Raw genomic sequence first — 25,786 nt, 5'->3', positions numbered from 1 at the left:
ATATGGGCCAACATTTCTAAAGAATGCTTTCAGCACCTTGTTGAATCAATGCCACGTAGAATTAAGGCAGTTCTGAAGGCGAAAGGGGGTCAAACACAGTATTAGTATGGTGTTCCTAATAATCCTTTAGGTGAGTGTATATGTGTATATATATATATATAAACTGCTCACACAAATTAAAGGAACACTTTTTTATTTGGGCCTGGCATGAAATCAATTAAACCTGTCTGATAATTTTCTCGTTGGCTAAGCAGCTGAGGGCATCGTTAATCACTTTCAGCTGTATTGGTGTTCATGGACTTAACAACAGGTGCACTATAGTGGCAACAATGAGAAAACCCTCAACACAGGACTGGTTTTACATGTGGAGGTCATTTCAAGTTTCTCCCTCTTGATCTTTTTTGGCTGGTTTTCCACTCGTGCTGGTTTTGGCTTGAGTAATTATCTCTACTGGCAGTATGAGGCGATTCCTTAACCCTACAGAAGTTGCACAGGTTGTCCAACTTCTCCAGGATGGCACATCCACACGTGCTGCAGCAAGAAGGTTTAATGTGTCTCCCAGCACAATCTCCAGAACATGGAGGAGATTTCAGGAGACTGGTGGTTATTCTCGGAGAGCTGGACAGGGCCGTAGAAGGTCCTCAACCCATCAGCAGGACCGATACCTGCTCCTTTGTGCAAGGCGGAACAGGCTGAGCACTGCTCGTGCCCTACAGAATGACCTCCAGAGGGCCACTGGTGTGAATGTCTCTACCCAAACAATCAGGAACAGACTTCATGAAGATGGCCTGAGGGCCCGACGTCCTGTTGTGGGCCCTGTGCTCACTGCCCAGCACCGTGGAGCTCGACTGGCATTTGCTCAAGAACACCAGAATTGGCAAGTCCGCCACTGGCGCACTACTTTTTACAGACGAGAGCAGGTTCACCCTGAGCACCTGTGATAGACGTGAACGAGTCTGGAGAAGACAAGGAGAACGTTATGCTGCCTGCAACGTCGTTCAACATGACAGGTTTGGTGGTGGGTCAGTGATGGTCTGGGGAGGCATATCCATGGAGGGACGCACAGACCTCTACTGCCTAGGAAATGGTGCTCTGACTGCCATAAGGTATCGAGATGAAATCCTTGAACCCATTGTCAGACCCTACGCTGGTGCAGTAGGTCCTGGTTTCCTCCTAATGCACGACAATGCCCGGCCTCATGTGGCAAGAGTATGCAGGCAGTACCTGGAGGATGAAGGAATTGAAACAATTGAATGGCCTTCACGATCCCCTGACTTAAACCCAATAGAACATCTGTGGGACATTATGTTTCGGTCCATTAGGCGCCGCCAGGTTGCTCCTCAGACTGTACAACAGCTCAGGGATGCCCTCACACAGATCTGGGAGGAAATGCCACAAGACACCATCCGTCGTCTCATTGGGAGCATGCCCCGACGTTGTCAAGCATGCATACAAGCTCGTGGGGGCCACACAAGATACTGAAAAGCATTTTGAGTTGCAGAAATTAAGTTTTTGAAAAAATGGACTAGCCTGCCACATCTTCATTTCACTCTGATTTTAGGGTGTCTACACAATTGAGCCCTCTGCAGGCTGAAAACTTTTATTTCCATTAAAAGACTTGGCATCCTTTTGTTCCTAAGACATTGCCCTGTCGTTATTTGTATAGATATCCAACTTCATATTGAGATCTGATGTATCTAATGTGGTTGTTTAAAGTGCTCCTTTAATTTTTGTGAGCAGTGTATATATATATATATATATATATATATATATATATATATATATATATATATACACTGCTCAAAAAAATAAAGGGAACACTTTTTAATCAGAGAATAGCATCAAGTCAGTTAAACTCCTGGGATATTGATCTGGTCAGTTAAGTAACAGAGGGGGTTGGTAATCAGTTTCGGCTGCTTTAGTGTTAATGAAATTAACAGCAGGTGCACTAGATGGGCAACAGTGAGACAACCCCCAAAACAGGAATGGTTTTACAGGTGGAGGCCACTGACATTTTTTCCCTACTCATCTTTTCAGACTGTTTTTCCCCAGTTTTGCATTTGGCTAGGGTCAGTGTCACTATTGGTAGCATGAGGCGATACCTGGACCCTACAGAGGTTGCGCAGGCAGTCCAGCTCCTTCAGGATGGCTCATCAATATGTGCCATTGCCAGAAGGTTTGCTGTGTCTCCCAGCACAGTCTCAAGAGCATGGAGGAGATTCCAGGAAGACAGACAGCTACTCCAGGAGAGCTGGACAGGGCCGTAGAAGGTCCTTAACCCATCAGCAGGACCGGTATCTGCTCCTTTGTGCGAGGAGGAACATGATGAGCACTGCCAGAGCCCTACAAAATGACCTCCAGCAGGCCACTGGTGTGAATGTCTCTGACCAAACAATCAGAAACAGACTTCATGAGGGTGGCCTGAGGGCCCGACGTCCTCTAGTGGGCCCTGTGCTCACTGCCCAGCACCAGGGAGCTCGATTGGCATTTCCCATTGAACACCAGAATTGGCAGGTCCGCCACTGGTGACCTGTGGTTTTCACAAATGAGAGCAGGTTCACCCTGAGCACGTGACAGACAGGAAAGGGTCTGGAGAAGCCGTGGAGAATGTTATGCTGCCTGTAACATCGTTCAGCATGACCGGTTTGGTGGTGGGTCAGTGATGGTCTGGGGATGCATATCCATGGAGGGACGCACAGACCTCTGCAGGCTAGACAATGGCACCCTGACTGCCATTAGGTATTGGGATGAAATCCTTGGATCCATTGTCAGACCCTATGCTGGTGCAGTGGATCCTGGGTTCCTCCTGGTGCACAACAATGCCCGGCCTCATGTGGCGAGAGCATGCAGGCAGTTCCTGGAGGATGAAGGAATGATACCATTGAAGGGCCACCACGCTCACCTAACCTACATCCAATAGAACACCTCTGGGACATTGTGTTTCGGTCCATCTGACATCACCTGGTTGCACCTCAGACTGTCCAGGAGCTCAGTGATGCGCTGGTCCAGATCTGGGAGGAAATACCCCAGGACACCATCCGTCGTCTCATTAGGAGTATGCCCCGACGATGTCAGGCATGCATACAAGCACGTGGGGGCCATACAAACTACTGAGTACCATTTTGAGTTGCTGCAATGAAATTTCAGCAAAATTGACAAGCCTGCAGCATCATTTTTTCACTTAGATTTCCGGGGTGTCTTTGAATTCAATCCTCTGTAGGTTGATAATTTTCATTTCCATCAAACGATGTGGCATCCTTTCGTTCATAACACATTACCCAGTCCATATTAGTATAGATATCCAGCATGATATTTTTCCCCATTGAGATCTGATGTGTTTTCAAAGTGTTCCTTTAATTTTTTTGAGCAGTGTACATACATACATACATACATACAGTGCTGGTCAGAATTATTTGCCAACAGAAAAAAAATCTAAACCTGACAACCTCCACTAGAAATCTTAATGGGCCATGTCTGGATCTTCCAACAGGACAGTGATACAAAAACAAACATCAAAATCAAAAGAAAAATGGGTCCCTGAGCACAAAACCAAGCATCTGCAATGGCCATCCCAGTCCCTGACCTGAACCCTATAGAAAAAGAGTGGGCTGAACTGAAGAGAAGTGCCAACATGGGCCTGGGAATCTTAAGGATCTGGAGAGATTCTGTATGGAGGAATGGTCTCTGATCTCTTGTCAGGTGTTCTCCAAACTCATCAGGCATTATAGCAGAAGACTCAGAGCTGTTATCTTGGCAAAAGGAGATTGCAAAAAGTATTTAATGAAAGGGGGCAAATAATTGTTCCCAACGTGTTTTGGAGAAAAACATTTATTTCATAATGTGATTTCCCCCCCACTTTCAATTCTTTTACTTCAATGAAAGGTTAGATTTTTGCTACTTTTTTAAATAAAATGAAAAGTTTTTTGCAGCCATCTTTGATCATATTTACCAAGGAGGCAAATAATTCTGCACTGTATATATAAAACAATACTATTACTAATAGTAATAATAATAATATTAATATGCAAACTTTATATATAAAAACTGAAACAGTACAACATCCAGTAGAACAGTATAAAATGAGATCAGTCTATAATAATTGTAGAATGGTATATTGAATACTCAGGCATTATTTGGGTATTATTTTGTCATTCAACATAATATTAATATGCAAACTTTGTATAGCTTTCACCAGATCCTCGAACAATTCTAAGCCATTCTCAAAACCAGTTCAACAGTTTTATACAGACCCAGATTACAGACCACTCCTTAGCCAGCTGTATGCGTATATCTATATAGCTTTTCTTACTCTTTCTCTGTATATGATGATGAAATATATTTATGAAAAAATTTAATTGGATTATTTATTCATTTTATTATATCATTTTATGATTTATGAAAAATATAACTTCTTAACCCGATTGTAAGGCACCACAGAGAAAGTGCATTTTTGCATGCGTGCTGTTTCAGTTGTTCCTAAAAAAAATCGTGAATTTAGACAAATTTTAGTACAAAGGTTTTTTGGTTAATCATGATTTGTTCGTGAAAACATTAAGTGGTGATTTGTTGATGGTAAAATTAGGATAATTCCATATAGGTAAGTTGATATGTGTTGTGTTCATATTCTTTAAAAGATTTTTGCTGTTTGATTGTTTATTTCTTTTTATTTATTTATTTTTTATGGAAGATCAGATATGGTAATTTCTTTACATTCTGCCTGTTCTAACTCTAGCCATGGGTTTTGGAGATTGTCATATTTGATCCATTTGCAAATATATTGTAGACGAGATGCTAATTAACAGTGTCGAAAATTTGGTGCTGCTAGACGGCCTTGAGCTTTATTTATTTATTTATTTTCATTGTTTGTAAGCTTATTTTAGAAAATAAAATTTGCTTAGTTTGATTCAATGATGCAAACCATTTTTAACTATTGCAATTCGACCTAGCCTAATGTAAAGTGGTAGGTTCGTCCAGCGAGTTAGATCGTCATCTGTTGTTAATATTATTAACGTTACCCTAAAAAAAAAAAAAAAAAAGCCTACACACATATTGTAGAATGCTTTTAGATCTTCTTGCTCATTGAACCATAAGAGGATATTTGTTGGTGCCCTGTAGATGGAGTTGATACATTGTTCACAATTTAATTGCAATTTATAAAGAGGAGAACAGTTTTTATGCATACAAAAGTTTTAAGAAACTGTTACACATTCACATTTTGTCCTGCAACTCGAACTCTTCCATACGGGAAATTTGAAGTCATTTGTGTGAATTAAGAGAAAGCAGCTGCCCACTTGGATTGAGTCTCCATTGTCCTATTCTGGCTCTGGGGCAAAAGTAACATGGGTGCATTTTATCATTTAGCGGTTCTCTTAAAAAACATTAATTTCACTCTTTCATACCTGGGAAATGGGTCGGTGGATGAATTAGTTTAGCAGGCAAAAACGAATGTGCTTTTCTGTGTGACTTGACATACCTTGCTCAAGATGCAATTAACTAAATGACTTTCCTTCTTTTTTAGCCTTTAATTTTTACCCATGGCTACTCCTGTGGTTCCTGTGACATTTGCCAAGCCAATGTTACTTGATATCACAGGCAACAACCTGGAACAGCTTTATGAGAATGCATGTACTGAAAAGAAAGCAAATCAATCAGAAATGACCTTTGAGTAGCCACATTTATTTGATCTTTTGTTGACAAAGGTTCTCAGCATTATCGAAGCTATAGTACTGAGCAGGTATAGACTGTGAAATTGTTCACAATGTGTACATTTTTAGTCCTGTATTTCGGGCCACCTGTCTTTATTCATCTCATACTCTACTACGCCAGGAAGATAAATACACAGGGCCATAATGGGGTTCTAACACATAGATTGCGAACAAATTTCCAACTGAGCCACCAAATTGGAATGTGTTTAAGTCTTTAGAAATGTGCTAATTGAAATTTAAAGCAAATTAAAACCAGCAGTGGGTATAAGAGAAGCTTGACTTATACGGGTTTAACTGTAACCGAAGGCTGCCGGAGTAGCGATAAGCCGTGGATGGATTCCTCTCCTCTTTGGGAAATACAAGTCTGTACCTTTTTATAATCCCTTCAAGTTACACAAATCCCTGACGGCTTCTAAAAAGCCCACTGATGTCGTATTTTATGAGATCAGCTTTTCACAGGTCCCCGTGAAAGTGAAGATTTAGCAGATGACATAAGATAAGATAAGATAAAACTTTATCTATCCCCAAGGGGAAATTTAGTCGTTATGTGAGGTGGGGAAACACAAAAGAGAAGGGTAAAATACTTGAAGGACACACTTGTGACATTTTAGTGACTCTCATTGGCGCTTCTGTGCCAATTAATTTCAAACCTCTGTTTTTTTCATTTCCACCACTGAAAGTCCAGTTTTATGCTCAAGCAAGCGGAATCAGGAAAGAAAATACACTAACCTTCATGAGCTTAAGAATTTTGTGTTGGTCCTCTAACATTTCTGGAAGCTTACCAAAATAGGCTGGCTCACCAAGCTTGAAGTCCCTTGCTTGTCGATCTGTACTTCTCTGGGATAACGTACGTTGAGAAATAAAGCAAGAGGAAGTGAAATAAAGATAATTACTGCAACCCACTTACTTCTTTGTGCTTATCAAGGACTAAAATGAGACAAACAAGTGCCTTCCAAGAAGAAAAGAGGCAGCCATTAAACATTTACGCTTTTCTTCCCCCATAATCCTTCTTTAAGATGAGCTGCCTGCCAATTCATTTCTTACATCTCCTTGATAATCTTCAGACCTTTCATGTCAGCAGCCACATCTTTTATTTCTTTTGACCAGAACCATTCGGATGTCCGACGCCTCCTGCCCATTGTGATGTCTAACTTCTAGAGAAAATTCAATGATGTCTGTACAGAGCCTTATATCCTATATACAGTATGAAGATCCTCTTTGGATATTCAAAAAATTAGTTTCTAAGGGCTACAGTTGTGCACAAATGTTTAAATGATGGAGACTTAGATGAAGGGCATGATGAATAATGTAGCAGTTATTCTCTTTTCACTTGGCACTGCATAGAGGGCTGTGGGGATCTGGTGTTTGATGAAATCTCCATGTCATACATCTGATTGGGGCCAGGGCTTCGGAGACATTCAATAAACAACCCCACAAAAAGAAGTGCTGTTGGGACATTTTATGTGTGGCCAGATACACGTGTATACTGATACATTTTTAGGCATATGCAGGAATTAAAGGAACAGCCGAGGGCTTTCTGCCTTTATTGAAGAACAGCGATTTCTTCTGTCTGGATCAGCTGTCTGAAAAATACACCATAATCAGGAGTAATCAAAATTGTGGTTCATTCAAATCATAATTATATTATTGGCAGTTTTACTGATTGGCTTCAAGGTTGTTCTCAGAGAATGAGATTTGTTTCAAGCAAATCTATGTTTTTATGTTTCATTATGGAGCTAGAAAAATGACAAAATAATTGAAATGTTATATTTGACTAATAACATATTTTCCCTCTGAGACATGTATGTATATATATATATGTAGGCCTATATATATATATATATATATATATATATATATACACACACACAATTTCTGAGTTTTGAGTTTAGCTCTAAATTTCTTTTTCATCTGAAAGTTTTAAACCTATCATTTTAATATTTTAACAAAAAAAGCTTGCTGTTTAAAATATTTTAATCTGTAAAATAGGCCACAAAAAAATTTACATTTATGGAATGAAAAGCCTGCAGTGACTTTATTTTTCCAGTTTATTACTTTATACAAAACAACAACAGATATTAAGATGTTCCACAGGCACCATCTGATTATTCTCACTATGTATTACCAGAAGGGTAGCAGACTCACCGTTGTGAGGAGATGGTCAATCTCAGTAGTGTCTCTGTATGGACCCAGAGTGTTCCACACAAAAGGATGACACGCTTTCCTGCAAAAGATATTTAGAGATTGTGTATGGTGTCAGATGAAGGTGCTGGGAGTGTACACAGCACTGCAAGATAAGGATCTAAAGAAATACTGCTGACTATTTTGGCAGCACCCTCAGGCAAGACATATATTGTTCTCTGTGTGTGTTCTTATCTGTTTCGCACATCATAAAGCTGTCATGTGAAATGCACTGCCACTATTGTGGAAATTTTCCATTTAGTAAAAGCTCTTGAAGCCAAACAGGGACCTTGTGCATTGTAAATGCTCCAAACAGCCTTTGTGGTATCATGTAGTACATATACAGTTTCTAGGCGTTTTTTAAAGTGTATGCTCTTTAGGTCTTTTTACACTGCACTTGACCTTGGGTTATTGTCTTTGTCGACCCCACCTAAGACCACTACTGCATGGGTAAAGCAACAGTTTGGACATTTTAAAAGAGAGTTGTCACCGTATTTAAACCCTGGGTTATGAAACTAAAACCTTTTATTAACAGGCCTTAGAAAAATACATTACTAGTGTGCATCTTGAGACAAAACAAAAGCACTGATTATTAAGATAACTATATTTTAAGATAAGTCAGTGCAAGTTGCTTTCAGTTAAAACAGCTCAAACTTAAATTTTAGTCAAGGTTAAAGTTTCATGACTGAGGGGAAAACAAATGTGGAACATTGGGTAAAAATGTTAACTGGAGTGTAGCAGAGACTGTACAACTTTAGTACATTTCAGGTGACTTAAAACATAGCGGGGTTATAAATTGCTTCGAGGGGAGGGGGTCTCCCTCAATAGAAATCAAATTCCAGGACCGGGGCCCTTAGGAAAGATGCTTGTAGGCCCTCCTGGCCTCTAACCAGTGGTGGACGAAGTACACATACCATGTACTTGAGTTAAAGTAAAGATACTCAAGGTGAAATATTACTCAAGTAAAAGTAGAAGTGCTGCCTTTAAACATTCACTTGAGTAAAAGTACAAAAGTATTTGCCTTCAAATGTACTTAAGTATCCAAGTACAATGATTTTTTTATTGCTATAATGTCCTATTATAATTTTTGTCACAAGACTCTTGCTTAACTCAGTCTACGTGAAGACTGTCACTCTTGGCACATTAATCTATTAATAAAATGACATTAATTAGTCTATATATATATATATATATATATATATATATATATATATATATATATATATATATATATATATATTTGAATTGAATACATTTTTTGTGTGTTTAATTTTGGACGGAAGGGGACTGATCCCATAAGGTATAATACATTTACAGTATTTACTGTACATATTTTTCACAAGCGTCTATGGTCATAATTATAAATATCCTAATGTTATGATACATTCACATAAACCTGCACAATGCCATTGAATATATATATACACACTACATTATGGGAGCAGCCAATTTCCCTACAAAATTAAACACCAAAACGTATTAATGCAGTGTTTCTGCTACTCCTCAGAAAAAAAAATGCTATGGGACATTCTACCAGAAACGTACATTTCCACTTTAAAAAATCTTGGGGGAAAAAATATATTTTTCTTAAATCTGAACGTTGAGACATATGGAGGACATGTTAAACTATGAGAAACACATATCATCCCATCTCAGCATGTTTTTATGATTAAATAAAATACATTTTTATACGCATTTCACCCCTAAAATGTCAGGCCCTGTCACAGACAAATTTGTATATGTTAGAATGGTTTCCTAATGAATTTCTTTGATACAGATAGCATTTTCTTATTGATCACATGTCCCTGATTGTATCTAACATGGTTTTATAATTCCTTTAAGAAATATAAGTAACTTTTCGGTCAACTGTAGTACACAAAATCACAGAATACCCGCAGGCACTCATATAGTTGTAAAATAACTACCTTTACATAGGAGATTTTTATAAAAACATAGTAGTGGATATATACCCCCACCTTCATCTACACAGTTAAAGAGATTAATTAATTAATATTTCCTCAAATAGTACACTTTTATCATAATTTCCTGTGTGACAGGACTGACCATGGCGTGACAGGACTGACGGTACTGTGACAGGACTGACTTTATGGATTTTGATGATGCAGAAAAAGTTATGTTTTGTGTTCTTTATTTAAGTTTTGATTGGCATTTCTTTTTTAAATTATTATTATAATTTTAATGTTAAAGTAATATTAGACTATGGTAAAATTCAGCCAAGGACATACATAATATTGCCAAAAGTATTGGGACAGCCCTCCAAATAATTGAATTTAGGTGTTTAAATCACTTCCATGGCCACAGTTGTATAAAAATCAAGCACCTTGGCCTTCATTTTACTATTGCATGCGTTAAATACATAACATATGCAATAAATGTAATAAAAAAGAACAATAACATTAATTTGTAAGGCCGTGTCACACAGGAATGTGACAGGGCCTGATGTGACAGGGCCTGACGGTTGGCCATTGTAAACTGCCATTACTCAGCCTGCTAGCATGCTAGCATAAAAACTGTTAACATGCAAGCAAGGAATTTCAATAACCTTTTTAGACATGTTTTGGATTTAAAACATTTTCATTATTTTCTGGAATGTTTAACCGTGACAGGGCCTGACCCTTTAGCTCGTCTTCCTAAAAAAAACATACAAAAACAAGCTTAAAATCATACAATTCAATGAAACAATTCAGCCTTAATCAATGTAAGCTTCACCTGGGTCAAATGATGTCACTTCCTCTGAGTGATACCCTTAAAGGTGTATTTCACACATTTTATGTAGAGTTTTATGTAAACGTGACAGGACTGACCAAAACATGGGGACAGTTGTAAAATAGAATTTATTTGTAGAATTTATATATAATTTTATGTTTTTGATCAGTTGATGTGAATGATAACAGCTTAAACTTGTTATTGATGAGGTTTTTTTTTTTAAATAACAGTTTGTAGCATAACAAAACTATGAAAGCTGTAGCTCCAATTTGGCTGAGGACAAGGGCATGGACAGGATTTGTAATTTTCAAAAGTGTTTTTAATAAAGAAAAAAATATCTGAGAACCTAATGAATGACATATTCCTTTACAGAACAACTCACAGAAATCAACTATGAGCCAGTTTTAGACATTTTTGGATGAAATACTTTTTTATTCACTGTAACAATTCAAGGACAGATAATGTACGTTTCTGGTAGAATGTCCCCTATTATATGCAAGTAATTTTAGTGTCAAGGTAATAAGCAATGTTCATTATGCGTCAGTATTTACCGATAATTGCTGCAATAATAGCTGCTGCTCTCTGCCCCGCTTAAAATTATTGGCAACACAAATTGTTTGGAACTATTGAGAGCTACACGAATCACGTGACCGCGCGGTGGCGAGATCACAGTAGGCTTGTTCGACTTGAAACGGCACACTGCACAGACCAATCGGTGAATGACATTAAAATACCGCAAGAGCGATTAGAGAGTAGACGGCTCTGTATGCTTTTCAATCGCTCTCGCGATTTCGCTCTATACTAAACTGATAGGTCTGTGCAGCGCCGGTTCAAGTCGAACAAGCCATGTGTGTCGCAACCTCTTATATACTGTCTATGGTCGCAACTCTCATATTTAACGGCTCTGGTTTGCGCTTAGTAGATACCACCAAGGCAAGTTCAAAACAAAGCGCGCACGTTGTAGGCTACTGTGATAGGTGGCTCGTTTGACTAGTTAAGTTTTTATCCACTCATAAATAAAAAGGAACGACTGATTTTGAAAATGTAGTAGAGTAAAAAGTAAGATATTTGACTTTGAAATGTAGTGGAGTTAAAGTAAAAGTCTTCCCAAATTTAAATACTTCAGTAAAGTACAGATACGCAAAAAAGCTACTTCAGTACAGTAACGAATTACATTTACTTCGTTACAGTCCACCACTGCCTCTAACCCAAACCCTTTTTCGTGCAGGGTTTCACACAGCTCATTTAAAAGTAGAAAATGGGTATCCAAACCTGCTCCATTCCTTCTTGCAGAGTTTAGCTCTAACCCTGATCAAACACACCTGAAAAATCTGAACAAAGTCTTCAGGATTATTTAGAAAATGATATGTTGTATAATAAATTACATTATATTATTAATTAGGGATGGAGAGACAGGACAGTGGACCTCAAGGGCTGGAATTGCCCTCCCCTGAGGTTGAAGACAAGACATTTCAGGAGTGTAAAAATACAAGAAATGTATATGCCTCAATTTTAGGACACTTAGACATGTCATACATGCAGCATGCATATTTTGCATCAAATAAATCATATAAATATTTATGACTTTGGCTTTTTTTAAATACCCTAACAGGGCAACGAGATGCTTGGTCTTCATTAACAGTTCGAAAAAGGACAATGCACTGGTAGCCTATTTAATGATAGCTATATTGGGTCACTTACCTTCATATCTCTGTTGTTTTATTCTACAGACAACGGCTGGCAACTATTTATTACGTTCTCAAACCTGTTATAATCTTTATGTACCTCCTGTTAGAACTGAACTTTGTAAAACAGCCTTTAAATATGCTACAACCTCGGACTGGATTCATCTTCAAACTGACTGAGACTACATCACTTGGTGTCTTTAAGTCATTTAAAAACTGTTATATGTAATTTAGAAAATAAAATAATGACGTGTAAATGTTTTTGATTGTTGTATGTTTTACTGCATGTTTGTTTTACTTTCGGGCCACTTATCTTGGCCAGGACACTCAAGAGATTTTTAATCTCAGGTTTTCTTCTGGTTAAATAAAATATGCCTCTGGGACTCTTCTAAACTAGGTCTGGAGAACAGATTCGACTGTTGTTTACCTCTCAGGGCGCTGATGCAGGTGGGCTTTAGAGATCTTCTGCATCTCAGCTTTGATCTGGTCCAACTTGTCTTTTATCATTCGAGTGTGAGTCTTATATCTGCGTCTAACTGCTGTCGTACTGCTGGGTTTTGAACGGTCCCCGTCCTCCCTGTGGTTCTCACTGGGACTTACATCTGAGGAAACATGACCTGTTTGGCATTAATCACAAATTATCACATATGGTGGTTTGACTATAATCACATAATAAATGAAGATGTATTTTGTGCACGATTGTTCATTTGGTGCACACAGGGCTGGATTATGGGCCAGGCCATTGGGTCAGTGCACCAGGGTCTCGGACTATTAAGGGCCTCCGAAGTCTAAGCCAAAAGAGGCTGGGCCTTTGCTCCAATGCAAGCTGACCATTGCTCCTCGTTGCATATTGTATGTGCTGACCTATAGGACCTTTTGACATTCTGTGCAAGCTAGGGTTCATGGTTACTATTCAAGGGATTTACGCTAAGTCTTTCATTTCGCTCACAGGTCACAGGACCTTGATCCAGTCCTTTGTACATAACAATTGTGCTTTGGTAATTGTATAACCATCCCTTTACCCTTCTTTTGTGTGTCAGATTGGTTCATTTCCTTACTCTTGAATTTTTAGAATGCATGGTCACTCATGTTAAAAGCTAAATCTACTATCCATTTCACAGTTTCTGTTACCAGATAGGTTCCTTTTTTAATTTTGTTTGGCTAAAACATAAAATGGTGGAAAGAGCTATAGTGTAAAAAGACATTGGCAACAAAACGGGCTATTTGCACTTAGTGTAAATAGACACTCTGAAATAATGATATCTGTTTGCATAAAACGAAGGCTTTAAAACAAGCCAAGCGACTGCTTCCTCCATAGACAGGGCTATTGAGCAAACAATAATTCCATTGGCTAGTGCTCGTGCTTCACTGTCTGCTTTATCATTTCAGCAAATTTCTTTGGCCGAAGGCAGACAATTGTGAATAATATTCATGAGCCCAACAGCCTGTTAAGCAAATAACAGATATTAAGCTGTTGACCTGTTAATGTTAAAGGGATACTCCGTCCAAAAATGAAAATGTACTATAGATGTATATGACTTTCTTCCATCTCTGTCAGTCCATTTAATGCAAGTGGAAGTGATCCTTCTTAGTTGATGCTTTGAAAACCATACAAAATGAACATGACAATAATCAATACAACCCCAGTTGATGAATAAATGTCCTCTGAAGCAAAATGATAGGCATATGTTAGAAAAATAATGTTTTTTAAAGTCGGCTTGACACGTCTTGGTTACTGATGTAACCCTTGTTCCCTGATGGAGGGAACAGAGACGTTATGTCAAAGACTGACAAATGGGGTCTCACTTGGGAGTACTAATCACCTCTGAGTTGTAGAAAAATGGCCAATGGAATTGGCAAGTGGAATTTGCAAGCCACTCCCCTGTATAGGTATATAAGATGGCAGCACACACCCACTCATTCAGGTTTATGCTGAGGAGCTGAGACAAGGGATCCCGGCAGTTCAGTGGTGGATTGTGCTTTCCCAGTGACCTACCATGAACAGCAACGTGATGTGCTGTGATGGCAGCAACATACACTTTCAAGGTGGAGGTGAACCGCTTCCGCTCCAACCGCTCTAGCAGGAAGGAAAGCACAGAGCTAATCGGGCATTTCTGGTGGTCTTCCCGCTGGGAAAAACACCACTCAGTGAACAGACTCCACTTCAAAGCATAAGCTTGCCTAGTAGAGGGAGCTCTGGCTTGAAAGAAAGTGTCTACCTCCACCTGTGGTCCTCACTTGCCAATTCTCAATTCTTGCCAATTCTCAATATATCAATATTGGGGCTCCCAAGTGAGATCCCATTTTATAGTCTTCAGGATAAGGTTGAATGTGTCTGACAGATAGGAAATGAAAATTGCGATACTATTTGCCTCCCTATATATCCGAGTGAAATGGCTTCTCAAATCTCAAAAAAATTACTTATTTTGTCCATCAGGAATTGAATTGTTGTCGTTGGCTATTGCTATGATCTCATGTAAGTAACAGTTTTTCCTGCCCTCATGCCAGTAAACGCGTCGTCAGACAAGAGAAGACATGTTGTTGCAAGTGGGAGGGGAAGTTACTTTGATTAAAGATTACGATAACCATGAATTGAAAAAATAATAATAATGATGTCCATGGATAAATCATTTATAATAAATTCTGCAATATTCCATAAAAACAGGAATTTCATCAATTTAATCCATAGCTTCTGGCCGACTGTCAGCACAATGTGAACCGCAGCACATTATGAAGTGTGATGTAAGAGCGTTGTGAAAAGTGACGTCTCTGTGTTTTCGCATTACTTCTTGAGCTAGAGTAAAACAGGAGAGAATTTTCTCTTTAAAATTGTATCCCTTAAAAGTGTATTAGGGTAAGTAACCTCTTCTCTTACCTGAGGTGGCTGCACTCCCAGTTTCACATTTGTTCCCTTTTGCTGGCAAAGTTTTTCTGTCCTCATTGGTTGGATTAGATGTTGATATATCTAATAAGAGACCAGCCATGTGAGAAGGGTTATCAGTCCGATTTCCAATGATAAAATAAATAAACAGTCTTTCAGATCTGTTTCTAAACAAAGGATACTCTACTGTAACTGATGACCTTATAAAAGCAGGACAAAATACTGAAGGCAGCACAGCGAGTGTGTTTAGCTGAATATAATGGTGAAATAGAAGCATACAAATTCATAAGGCCACTTCATTTTCCTTTCTAAACTCTGTATGAGTTGGGCCACTTGCCTTTTAAATCTTCCCTCGATGTTGCTCTGCTGTTGCTTTCACTGGATGATGACGAAGAGGAAGACATGCTTTCAACGGAGTCATTTAATTAAAGTCTGTATGCTGAAAAAACACGTTTTCTTTCACCGCAGATGGGAGTATTCAGCCTTACTGATGTTGATGGCAGCCATAGCAACAGTAGTCAAGTTGCAGTCAAACAGGGTTTGGTGTGTAAATGGACTCCTACTGCTAGAGTTAAACTGCACAGAGTCTACATATCTGAGGCATAACCTCACAAAAGGGAAACAAACCATGCCATGGTTGCCCACACATTATTCTCACAATTGTAAACAAATTAATATGGCATAATTCATTCAGCAAATGGCATCTCAAACAGAGCACAATCAGTGTTAAAGGTTAAAGGATGCGGTTAATCTCAAATCACCATTGTTACTTAAAAATAATGAGATGGGTTTTTTTTCAACATTTTAATTTCAAATTTAAGGGAAAAGTGTGTAGAGGCTGTGACAACATTTCATCATTTTAATCACCTTTTAACTTTCTAGTTTCTCGTAATTATTTATAATTAGTTACTCTATTTATAGTCCAGCAGTGTGGCAAATTATTATTATTATGTATTTATTTACAAATAATTCGTATAGATTCTCAATTAATATAGGCAATAATATTTTGCTTTGGAAAAATCACATTAGGTCAATGCAAATAAGTTAGACTCTCCGGGAAACCACATTGTTTTAATATTAAATGATTTGAAAGACAATTACATTTGGTCACTAGCCTATAATGTAGTCAAGTTTGGGCCTGTGGAAAATCACATTGGTTCATAATTATGAGTCTGATTACATCCAACAAGATTAGATACATGCCATCTAAAAAAAAACACACTAAAAAAAAAAACACACACACATAAAATAAAACAGGCTACATTTAACTGATGAGGTATTTTGAGTGTATAACACAAGTTTTTGCTTTTCTTTGGCTGTCGATCACTACAGAACCATGTCAAATATTTATTAACAAATTCAACATTCACTTAAATCAATCGATTAATGATCACAGATTCAAACAAATTTTCAGCCTCATCTAAATGTTTGATAGAATATAACCATAGTGTGACAACTAGCCTATTTGATGTAGGCCTACCTATTTTGGTTATCTGGTTTGGCTAAGGACCAACTTAAAATTTGAGAAATTAAAAATAATTAGGCTACAACATGAGTGACAATAATTTTCATGTCATTGTTGCGACAGAAAATAAGCACCATTACTTAAAACAAACTTTAAATTGTTCCATCCCCATGAGCAAATATACTGCTGTTTAGCAGTTACCATATAGGCTACAATAAATTATCCACAGCAGTTGGCCGCCCATCTTTTTCAGTCGGCATTGCGTACCCACTTCTAAATCCCCTCTGGTGTGCATCATTTAGTAGCTAATCCAATCTCATGTGAATAAAAAACACCCAGTAAGGCAGTGATCCCTTGAATAGCTGTCCAATTTTCATGTGTGTGGATGGACTAAGGAATAGTCACTCAAAATTCATAATTATTTAGTTGTCTCTTCCTAGTCTGTGCCAGTATTAATTGCACCTCTTCTGTGGCTAATATTAATGATCCTTTCTCCGTGAAGTCATGCAGCAAAAGTTAAGTGAGAAGGTGCAAATACTTCTGGCCCATTTTGGGGTGAACTATGCAAGTCTTACATGTCACTGTTTATAACACAGAGCGTTCATCATTTGCTGGGACGCTTAAAAAATATTGGGGGCATAAATTATATACCCACTTCTCTAGGCACCACTACATCATTGGGTGTCACGATCATGCGTCCCGGGGCAGCTGTTCAACAGGTAGGCTACTGAGACTCAAGAGGTGTAGAGTCTCCCAGGAGGGTGAGGCGCTGGATGTGATAGTGACATAAGCGCTCGCGCTCATTTAAAGCCGATCGTTTCTCTACGAGGCGGTGCTGCATGCTGTCAATCTGCAGAAAAGGAACAACACCGCGCTGATTTAACGAACTGCTCGCGGATTTAATATTCCATCTTCATTTTCTCCCCCGTTAATTGTATGGAGAAGTGGTTTGTCTTTATGCGCCGCTCGCAGGCTGGAGGCGAGTGTCTGTGAGGGAGGAGGAGCTACCGGACATCCGATAAGGAACTAAAGCTTCATTGAACAGGGTGAGAGACGCGCAAGCATTAGTGCATTAATGTGCATTGTTTTACAGTGAGTGCAAAGAATGGGGAACGAGCGAGGTGAGGCAGTAGACAGCCGTCTGTCCCCTTGCTGGAGACCGAGATCAGCGGCTGATGCGATCTGAGATCTCCTGACATTGTTGCTGAGCTGTGAGCAGGAAACGCCGCTGCAAAACACAGGCCTGCCAGTGAATGAATGAATGAATGAAATGCTTTATTGTTCTGTATCGAGTGCGCTCTTTTGTGTGTCACCGACGCTCTCTGGCTGTTGAACTTGCCTGTAGTTCGCGAAAGTGTCAATATGCATGGAGACAGTTGACACCGTTAGCTCTGGTGTTTCCAGTATAACGGATCGCTGTAACGTTATCCCAGTGAAATGTTTCTCAACACCTCAAGAGGCGGGGTTTTAAATATTGTTTTGGATAACTTGCTGATTGAGTAATGGCTGTCTCATTTTGTACATGTAATAACAACAGCTGCTGTATTATGCTATCGTTATGTGGGCTACAGTATTATCTAATCATAGCTGTAATCATTTGCTCAAAACCAGGGTGCAAATTATGGACCAGCCCTCCTTAATTAAAGCTTGGGGTGTCTTCAAAGTAGCCTACGTGTTGTTTATATATATGAAGCCTTTTCAAATGGTAACTGCAGGTTTGTCAGTAAACACTATAATATGCAGTCGGCTATAACGTCGTTAGACTGAGGAGGTAACCATAGCAAGTCCTGTAACACGATTTTTACAAACAATATACTTTACTGTACAGTGACGCTACTTCACAGTTTATAAAACATGTCTTTTGTCATCATTATCGAACTTATATTTCACTAGGAAGCCTGTTTTCCAGTATGACTGCCGTCAGGCAGAGGAAGGGCAGCAAAGGGAAGGAGCCGGGGCCCAGCATTCAGAACCTGAAGCCAGAGTGTATAACTGAATCTAGAGAGTGGTTTGCATCAGGTCAGTGCTGATTGTTACAGTAGATTAGTACATTTAAGGGGATACTCCACCCCAAAATTATTATTTTTTTCATAATTTACCATCACTGTACCATCATGTCATCTCAGATGTATATGGATTTCTTTCTTTAGATGAACACATACAAAACATTTTCAGAAAAAGAATTCTCCACTGTGAGCGATATAATTCAAGTAAATAGCAATACAAAATTTGAAGCTTCATAAACCACCCAAGCCATTATGATGGTAACCAATAGTGTTCTAGTGCATGAATAATTTTGAAGCAAAACATTAGGGCCCGGTTTCACAGACAGGGTTCAGATTTAGCCAGGATTAGTCCTTAGTTAAATAAGGACATTTAAGTAGTTTTTATTATTATTATTTTTTTACATACCTTAGAAAAAAGAAAGAAAAAAAATTACTGGTGTGAATATTGAGACAAAACAATAGCACTGACATATTTTAAGAAATGCCAGTGCAAGTTGCTTTCAGTTAAAACAGCTCAAAAATGCATTTTAGTTTGGGACTAGTCTGTGAAACCAACCATAGGTGTGTTAAACTATAAACCTTAGTTTCTGGTCAACTGTCATAACAAGCTTGAACTCGTGAACGTGTGTATAATGGTTGAGTGGAAATTAGGGTTTATAGTTTAAAAAGTTTAAAATATTATTATTTTCTCTCACACGTCTATTGTTTCAATTCAGAAGACACTGATTCATCCCCTAGGATTGTATGGGTTACCGTCATAATCGCTTTGTTTGGTTTTTGAAACGTGAAATTTTAGGTTACTATTCACTTGCTAATATGGACTCACAGAGATGGATTAGTTTTATAAACAAAATTAATTTGTGTTCATCTGAAGAAAGAAAATCATCTAAATTTGGGACGGCATGAGGGTGAGTAAATTAGTGAATTTTCTCAAATTCAAGTTCAAGTTCAAGCCAGAGCCTTGAGAAGTAAAATATCAGCATGTAAAGTATTTAACGATTGTTCACATGTATCAAAGTGCAAAACACTTTTATACATTAGGCATAGTTTTATATAATATAAAAAAATAAATAAAGGTTGCACTTTATTTTGATGGTCCTCTTTAATTAATAATAATAATTCATTAAACTTATATAGCGCTTTTCTCGGAACTCAAAGCGCTTTACATAGAAGGGGGGCATCTCCCCTTTAGACATTCTGTTGATTAGGCTATAAGTTACGTTGCACCTACATGTCAACTAACTTTCTTTAGAGTATTAGTAGACTGTCTGCTTAAAATCTGCTAACTCTTTATTGTGATGCTCCTCCAACTGACATTCTGCTGACAATAATTCACTTTGATAGTGCATGTCAACTTATTCTTCTAACCCTAACCCCTTATTCTTCTAACCCTTCCCCTACCCTTAACAGTCAACTAATACCAATAACCAATACTCTAATGAGAGTTAATTGACATGTTGGTGCAACGTAACTTATAGTCAACAGAATGTCTAAAGGGGACCATCAAAATAAAGTGTTAGCAAAATAAATAGGCTAATACAGTATAAAAATATTATACATAAATAGCCATGTAATATTAACCATAGATCAGTGTGCATGTCTCTTGTTTACCATGTGGATTGTTTAATATTGTGGTCCGACTCCGAGTGATAATGTTGTCTTTCTCTTCAGGTGGATTCTCATGGTGGACAATATTGTGTATAACCATTGGCTCGATAGTGGGGGTTAGTCTGGGCTTGCTATGCTGCATCTATGTGGCTACACTTCATGAAAATGACCTGTGGTTCTCCAATATAAAGGTAAAGAGCTTTTTATGTTCAATGGTCTGAAACATAGTGATATAACCTTCCACTTGGTATTCATTTCCTTTTCAGTCTTTGGTGAAAAGACAGAGGTCTTTTTAGTGTTCTTAGGCTTCTTGACTAATATAAATAACAGCTCAAGAGATCTAGATTCATAATGTGTGGTTGCGTTTAGTCAGTGATGGTGTTCTCATCTGTCCTATTTTTCATGCATTTCCTCTTGTAAAAGAATTGTTTTCCATATGTGCTGAAAGATAATTTCCCTCTTTGGCATAACAGTCACATAAACATTTAGCCAGAGTTTGGGCTGCAGATCATGTTATGACTTCCAGACCTAAAACAGATGAAACCACCATGCCAAAAAAGTTATGTCATGTTCAGTTGGATAAATCAGCATGTCCCTCTATCCCAGAGCGCTCATTAAAATAAAGCAGATCAGGAGTAGTTTAACCACATCTCCCAATCAATGCAGGATTTACCGCCGCTGGTTTTGCAATAAATCACCATTTATTTATTTATTTATTTATTTATTTATTTATTTATGGTGCGATGCAATTTGAGAGCCCTTTTTATTTTTTATTTCAATGTGACTGTGGAACCAAGGCCTAGTTTTCATTTAGTGAAGCTAACAGCAGCCAAACCTGCTGCTTTTATGCAAGCATTGAACATTTTTCTTCTCAGAACACAATGCATCTCATAAATACTCGGACTGACAATGCACTACACTTCATAATACTAGATAAGAGCACTTTTCTTTCAGAATGTGATGTCAGGATACTTTCTTCACTCTTTGAAGAATATTTAGTCTGAAGAGCATATTTAAAGGGCCCCTAATGGATTTTTGAGAATGACCTTTCATGTAGTGTGTAACATAGTTCTAAGTGAATGAAAACATCCTGCAAAGTTTTAAATCTGAAAGTGCACCGTATATAAAGTTATTGTCTTTCAAAAGTAAGAGTCGACTCTGAGTCAATTAAATTTGTTTCAAATTTTTTTCAAACGAGTCATAAGCCGTTTCGTTGTGACGTCAAGACGAAACATTAGCATATTGCGTGCGCAGACACCAGGGAAAACTTGAACGCCCTCAAACCTGCAGCTGATTCCTGTGGATACTGGATAGCATCATGTCGAGCATAATGTATGCACTGTTATTGATACAGTTTCCACATGTTCACCGCAATAAATTTTAAAAATACTCGGTAAATAAATAAGTAGGCCTATAAGTAAAATAATCGGTTTGTTGATGGACATGCACTTGTTAATGCTGATGGTGAGGAATTACAGTTGCAACATCTCATAATGTACCTCAAACTGAATAGTGTATCACTGAGAAACGTCCTGCTCGAGTCGTCCTTGCGATGGAGGTTCGGGTTGAATGAATAGTTCTTCCAATGTTTCATCATTGAACTCGCGCTCGGATTGATATGGTAAAATTGACGTCATTGTTTGTTTCTGTTTAGTGGTGTAGGAAGCCTCAGGACACGCAGAGCTGACGTTGTTATGGCATTGGAGGTTTTTCTTTTCGACACATGCGCTGTACGCGGTAAACCAATCACAATAGACTGTGCTGTCTGGCCAATCAGAGCAGAGTAGCTCGCGGAAAAGAGGGATTTAGAGATATTGATTCCTCTGATGAGTCGTTTGAGAATCATTGAAAATGTGGTGATGTGCAAATGTATATTATGAGAAAATTTAACCGTTTTTTTACCTTTAATGCACGTAAACCTGTCGTAGGAGTCTCCAAAACAACATTAGGAAACTTTAAAATAGCTTAATAGGGGCACTTTAATAATTACTGTGTCCTGAACGAGTTCCTGATTACAGTACGGTACATTCTTCATCTAGGCTAAAGACGCAACATAAAGTTGACACTGTAAACGAATGGTTTCGAACCCAATTTCTGGAGCACCCCAACACTAAACATTTTGGTTTTCTCCCTAATTAAACCCACCAGATTCAACTTGTTAATAGAGACTTCAAGCTCTAAAATGGGGGCCAGAGGAGGGAGACACTGCTGTAATAGTAATAATTATTTTTATAAATGAGACATAACAGTTTGGTTTATATAGTGCAGCGCGTGGAATGCATAGCACAAAAGGTCATCTCGGGTTTAAAATTAAGTCAGAGTGCGACAGCAGTGGAAAAAGGAAACTCATGCACGCTGGCTGGTATTTATGACTTGCTTATGAGTCATCCTACTTTCATCTGCACTCTTGCTTTTCGGAACGTGACTGGATGACCACAGCTTTTGTCCCCATATGTTTCTTTCATTCTTCGGTTGAAGAACGCCTCAAGTGAGCATTTGAGGAAGATTGTGCTTTATTTGCAGGAAAATAAATCACCTGTTCTGTTTCAGAGGAAGACCTGTGGGAATGTGGTTAGCAGCTAATCAAATGTTACTGCAGAGAGCCTCTGTTAGAAACACAGATTCCATGTTATTTTTATAATCGTTTCCACTTTTTTAATGGAAACCAGCGGTAAATTTCACAGGGGTTTTGTAAATGTTCTCAGCGGGTGTTAGTGTTCCAGTATTTTAAGTTTTGTAATTGATGATATTGCCATGATTTTTGAACAAAGGCGTTTGAAGTCACGTGTTTGATTTTCCTCTGGGACGCCACGCTACAGCAGGAGACAGATGCTTTTGGGACGCTCCTAAATTCGTTGCGTGTGAAGTCATGTCCACGACGGTCTTAATTTCAAGCTGGACATTGTTCCATCGTTTGTTCAAATAACTGTTTTTGCAAATGCTCTTAAACCTTTTTTTTTTTTTTTTGATGTTCCAAGCTTTTTTTTTTTCTTCTTTTTTATATATTTTTTCCCTGACTTTCAAGAGGTCACCAGTTGTGCGGCCCACATGCCTTTCCCCCTGTCTCAGCCCCTCTCTGATCACATGTAAAATGTTCCTCCGGCAGATTGCTGTTTGGTGGCGACTGGAGCTTAGAATGATCTCATGAGGTTTTGTTTTATTGTTTTTATACATGTGCTATGAAGTTTTTGGGCATGAAATTCTGGAAAGACCGATAAACAAAAGAGCTTGCGGTCTCAAACAGGGAAAGAGAGAGGGACATTTAGGAAAGACGGGAAAGACGTAGGATAATAGTCTTTGAGAATGAGGGTTCGTAGCAGGAGGAAGAGCAATTCGAATGATAATGTAGGGACCGCCCTGGATAGACCACCATTGCTAAACTTTGGGGCAAAAGACAATCCGAGGGATTACAAGAGTGGGCAGAGGGGCACAGAAGAGTGCCTAAAGCTTTCATGGAATCACATTTCTGGACAAAACTGTTGGCCGGCTGTTGTCATAGCAGCAGGATTACTGTTGGCAGGGGGTATTGGGCTGTTTCATGCATGGTGTGTTTATTCTATACACGAGAACCTGCTGTGGTTTTCACACTTAAAGGTAAGCAGAAGCAGGATCTGTCTTCATTTTTGTTGCAAGAATGTTGCTAAGAAATGTTGTGGAATGAAGATATGAATGCGTGCTCTTTGTGTAAAGACAAGCAGTATTGGTAATTTGTTCAGTTTTTGTTCAGTTGTGTTATCTCCATTGTGTTATGTTCAACAGTACCCTCATTATTATACTATTTTTTTTTTTTTTTTTTTTTTGACTCTTTGTGCTTGAGTTTTTCAGAAGAAAAAGGTTTAAGGCTGTTTTATCAAGAAAAATAAAAGTGTAACACGTCTCTTCAAACCAAAACCAAATTTCATGCAATTCTAATCTCGAGGAGCATATGGATCTTTTTTGTCGGGATGTTGTTTAGTTCTGAAAACTGCTTCCACTATAAAACTCCACCATATTTACAACACCTGTTTGTTTTTTTTCTTCCTCAAGGCTTTTATTGCGAATGAAATCTCAGTTTATTCTGGGCAGATAGCTGCACTGATTTCTTTTTCAGATGGGAAATGTATTTCATTTTGACACCATTTACTCCTTTTGTGCTTCTTGTCATAGTTCATTTTTACTGAATCTTATCCTCTCTTCTTGCATTTGTAGGAAGTCGAGCGTGAAATCTCCTTCCGGACAGAATGTGGCCTTTATTACTCCTACTACAAACAGATGTTGAAGGCCCCTTCTGTACAGCAAGGTACAGATATCTACTCACAAGATATATACGACTATACGATCACCCTTGCATAATGCCATCTTTCTGATAGAACACTGATGTTTTAAGGGATAGTTCAACTTAAAATTAAAATTAGGTCATCATTTACCCACCTTGGTGTTGTTCTAATGCCATATGGCCTTCTTTCTTTTATGGACCACAATGACTTTTGGACCACAACCGACCATTTAATGTGGTTTAGTGAAAAACAAACGTAAATTTTATGTATTATTTAAAATGATTGACCTTGGCTGTTCGTCTTCTCTGCACGGCTGTACGACGTGTGCGCAGCAGTTCACTCCGTCGCCCAGAAAAAGCACACAAGTTGTGAGAAATCAAGATTAACAAAAATGAGACATGAAATAGGCCAACATCTAATGTACCTTCTTCTCTGAGGTGAATATATCTGTTGTGTTCATCATAACAAGGAGTTATTGTGTTCACATCTGTCAGACAAACGGAGTTGCGGTCTGGTGATATTAGACTCAGTGAAGAAGGTGCACAGATACTTTTTTGGGGGGTAATTCTAGGTGTTGTATTTAATGTTGTGTTTTTATTTATTCATCTTGATTTCTCACAAATAGTTTTTTCTGAGTGAGAAGGAGTGAACTGCAGTGCTAATAGTCTTGCGAATGTGCACGGTGTGTAGCTGTGCACTGAGGACCAACGGCCAAGGTCAAGAATTTTGTTGAATAATACATATAATTTCGGTTTGTTTTTCTCTAAACCTTATTTTATACCCTCAGAACACTTGGAATATATGTGTTGCATGGGATCATTCTGTGATACATTTTGCAATTCTTGATGCTTCTATTCACTGTCATTCACTGCTAGCATATGGATGAGCGCAAGGACACTTTCAAACATTTTCCTTTTGTGGTCCATAAAAGAAAGAAAGTCCAATGCCAATAGACCAATAACAGGGTGAGTAAATGATGACTTCATTTTCATTTTAGAGTGAACTATACCTTTAAGTTCTTTTTTTATTTTATTTTTTATGTAGTAATATTGCTTCTATAGGGCAATTATTATTTTATAATCACTGTCTGTAAGTGTAAAACATTTTCAAGTACCTATGATCCCATTTTCTTTCTAACCCTAAGCTTTTTTTTTTTTTTTTTTAGCTCTTTCCATAACAGCAAGTTTCTTGTACTTCGCTGTTTGCTTTCCATTATCACTTATGTAATCCGAGAGCTATCGAAGGAATGTCTCATTACGTAACCATATCAGT

The 25,786-nt window shown here is 38.3% G+C and overlaps 2 protein-coding genes across 8 annotated transcripts in view; one reads left to right on the top strand and one right to left on the bottom strand.

The window, feature by feature from the left end:
- Positions 1-5,116: 5,116 nt before the first annotated feature.
- LOC309492868 (uncharacterized protein) lies at positions 5,117-15,670 on the bottom strand. Of its 3 annotated transcripts, none has more exons than XM_082161925.1 (5): positions 15,517-15,670; positions 15,174-15,263; positions 12,726-12,915; positions 7,851-7,929; positions 5,117-7,288 (listed from the first exon to the last, which is right to left on the bottom strand). In XM_082161925.1, exons 1-5 carry the CDS (start codon positions 15,581-15,583, stop codon positions 7,220-7,222), a joined length of 495 nt encoding a protein of 164 aa, XP_082018051.1. In that variant the 5' UTR covers positions 15,584-15,670; the 3' UTR covers positions 5,117-7,219. The 3 variants fall into 3 exon arrangements, with proteins under 3 accessions (XP_082018051.1, XP_082018053.1, XP_082018052.1); XM_082161927.1 differs by having other exon boundaries at positions 5,117-7,284; XM_082161926.1 differs by having other exon boundaries at positions 12,726-12,900.
- A 1,735-nt stretch (positions 15,671-17,405) lies between these two features.
- dpy19l3 (dpy-19 like C-mannosyltransferase 3) overlaps positions 17,406-25,786 on the top strand; it is a 57,354-nt gene continuing 48,973 nt past the window's right edge. Inside the window, exons 1-4 of one of the 5 annotated variants that reach the window (XM_082161864.1) lie at positions 17,406-17,690; positions 18,538-18,663; positions 20,322-20,449; positions 24,447-24,537. In XM_082161864.1, coding sequence (XP_082017990.1) covers positions 18,555-18,663; positions 20,322-20,449; positions 24,447-24,537 — 328 coding nt within the window. In that variant the 5' untranslated portion in view covers positions 17,406-17,690; positions 18,538-18,554. The other 4 variants (XM_082161866.1, XM_082161865.1, XM_082161863.1 and 1 more) reach the window with 4 other exon arrangements.

This window comes from Leuciscus leuciscus, assembly GCF_965113295.1.
Source record: "Leuciscus leuciscus genome assembly, chromosome: 2".
NCBI classification, from domain to species: domain Eukaryota; kingdom Metazoa; phylum Chordata; class Actinopteri; order Cypriniformes; family Leuciscidae; genus Leuciscus; species Leuciscus leuciscus.
This window is presented reverse-complemented; position numbering and strand designations above follow the sequence as displayed.

Bases quoted from the DNA above. Each gene is read 5' to 3' on its own strand.
- LOC309492868 (XM_082161925.1), bottom strand. From the start codon at position 15,583: ATGTCTTCCTCTTCGTCATCATCCAGTGAAAGCAACAGCAGAGCAACA. The intron at 15,264-15,516 runs GCAAGTGGCCCA...GTCTCTTATTAG, and splicing joins ATCGAGGGAAGATTTAAAAG to ATATATCAACATCTAATCCA. The intron at 12,916-15,173 runs GTAAGAGAAGAG...AATGCCAAACAG, and splicing joins TGGGAGTGCAGCCACCTCAG to GTCATGTTTCCTCAGATGTA.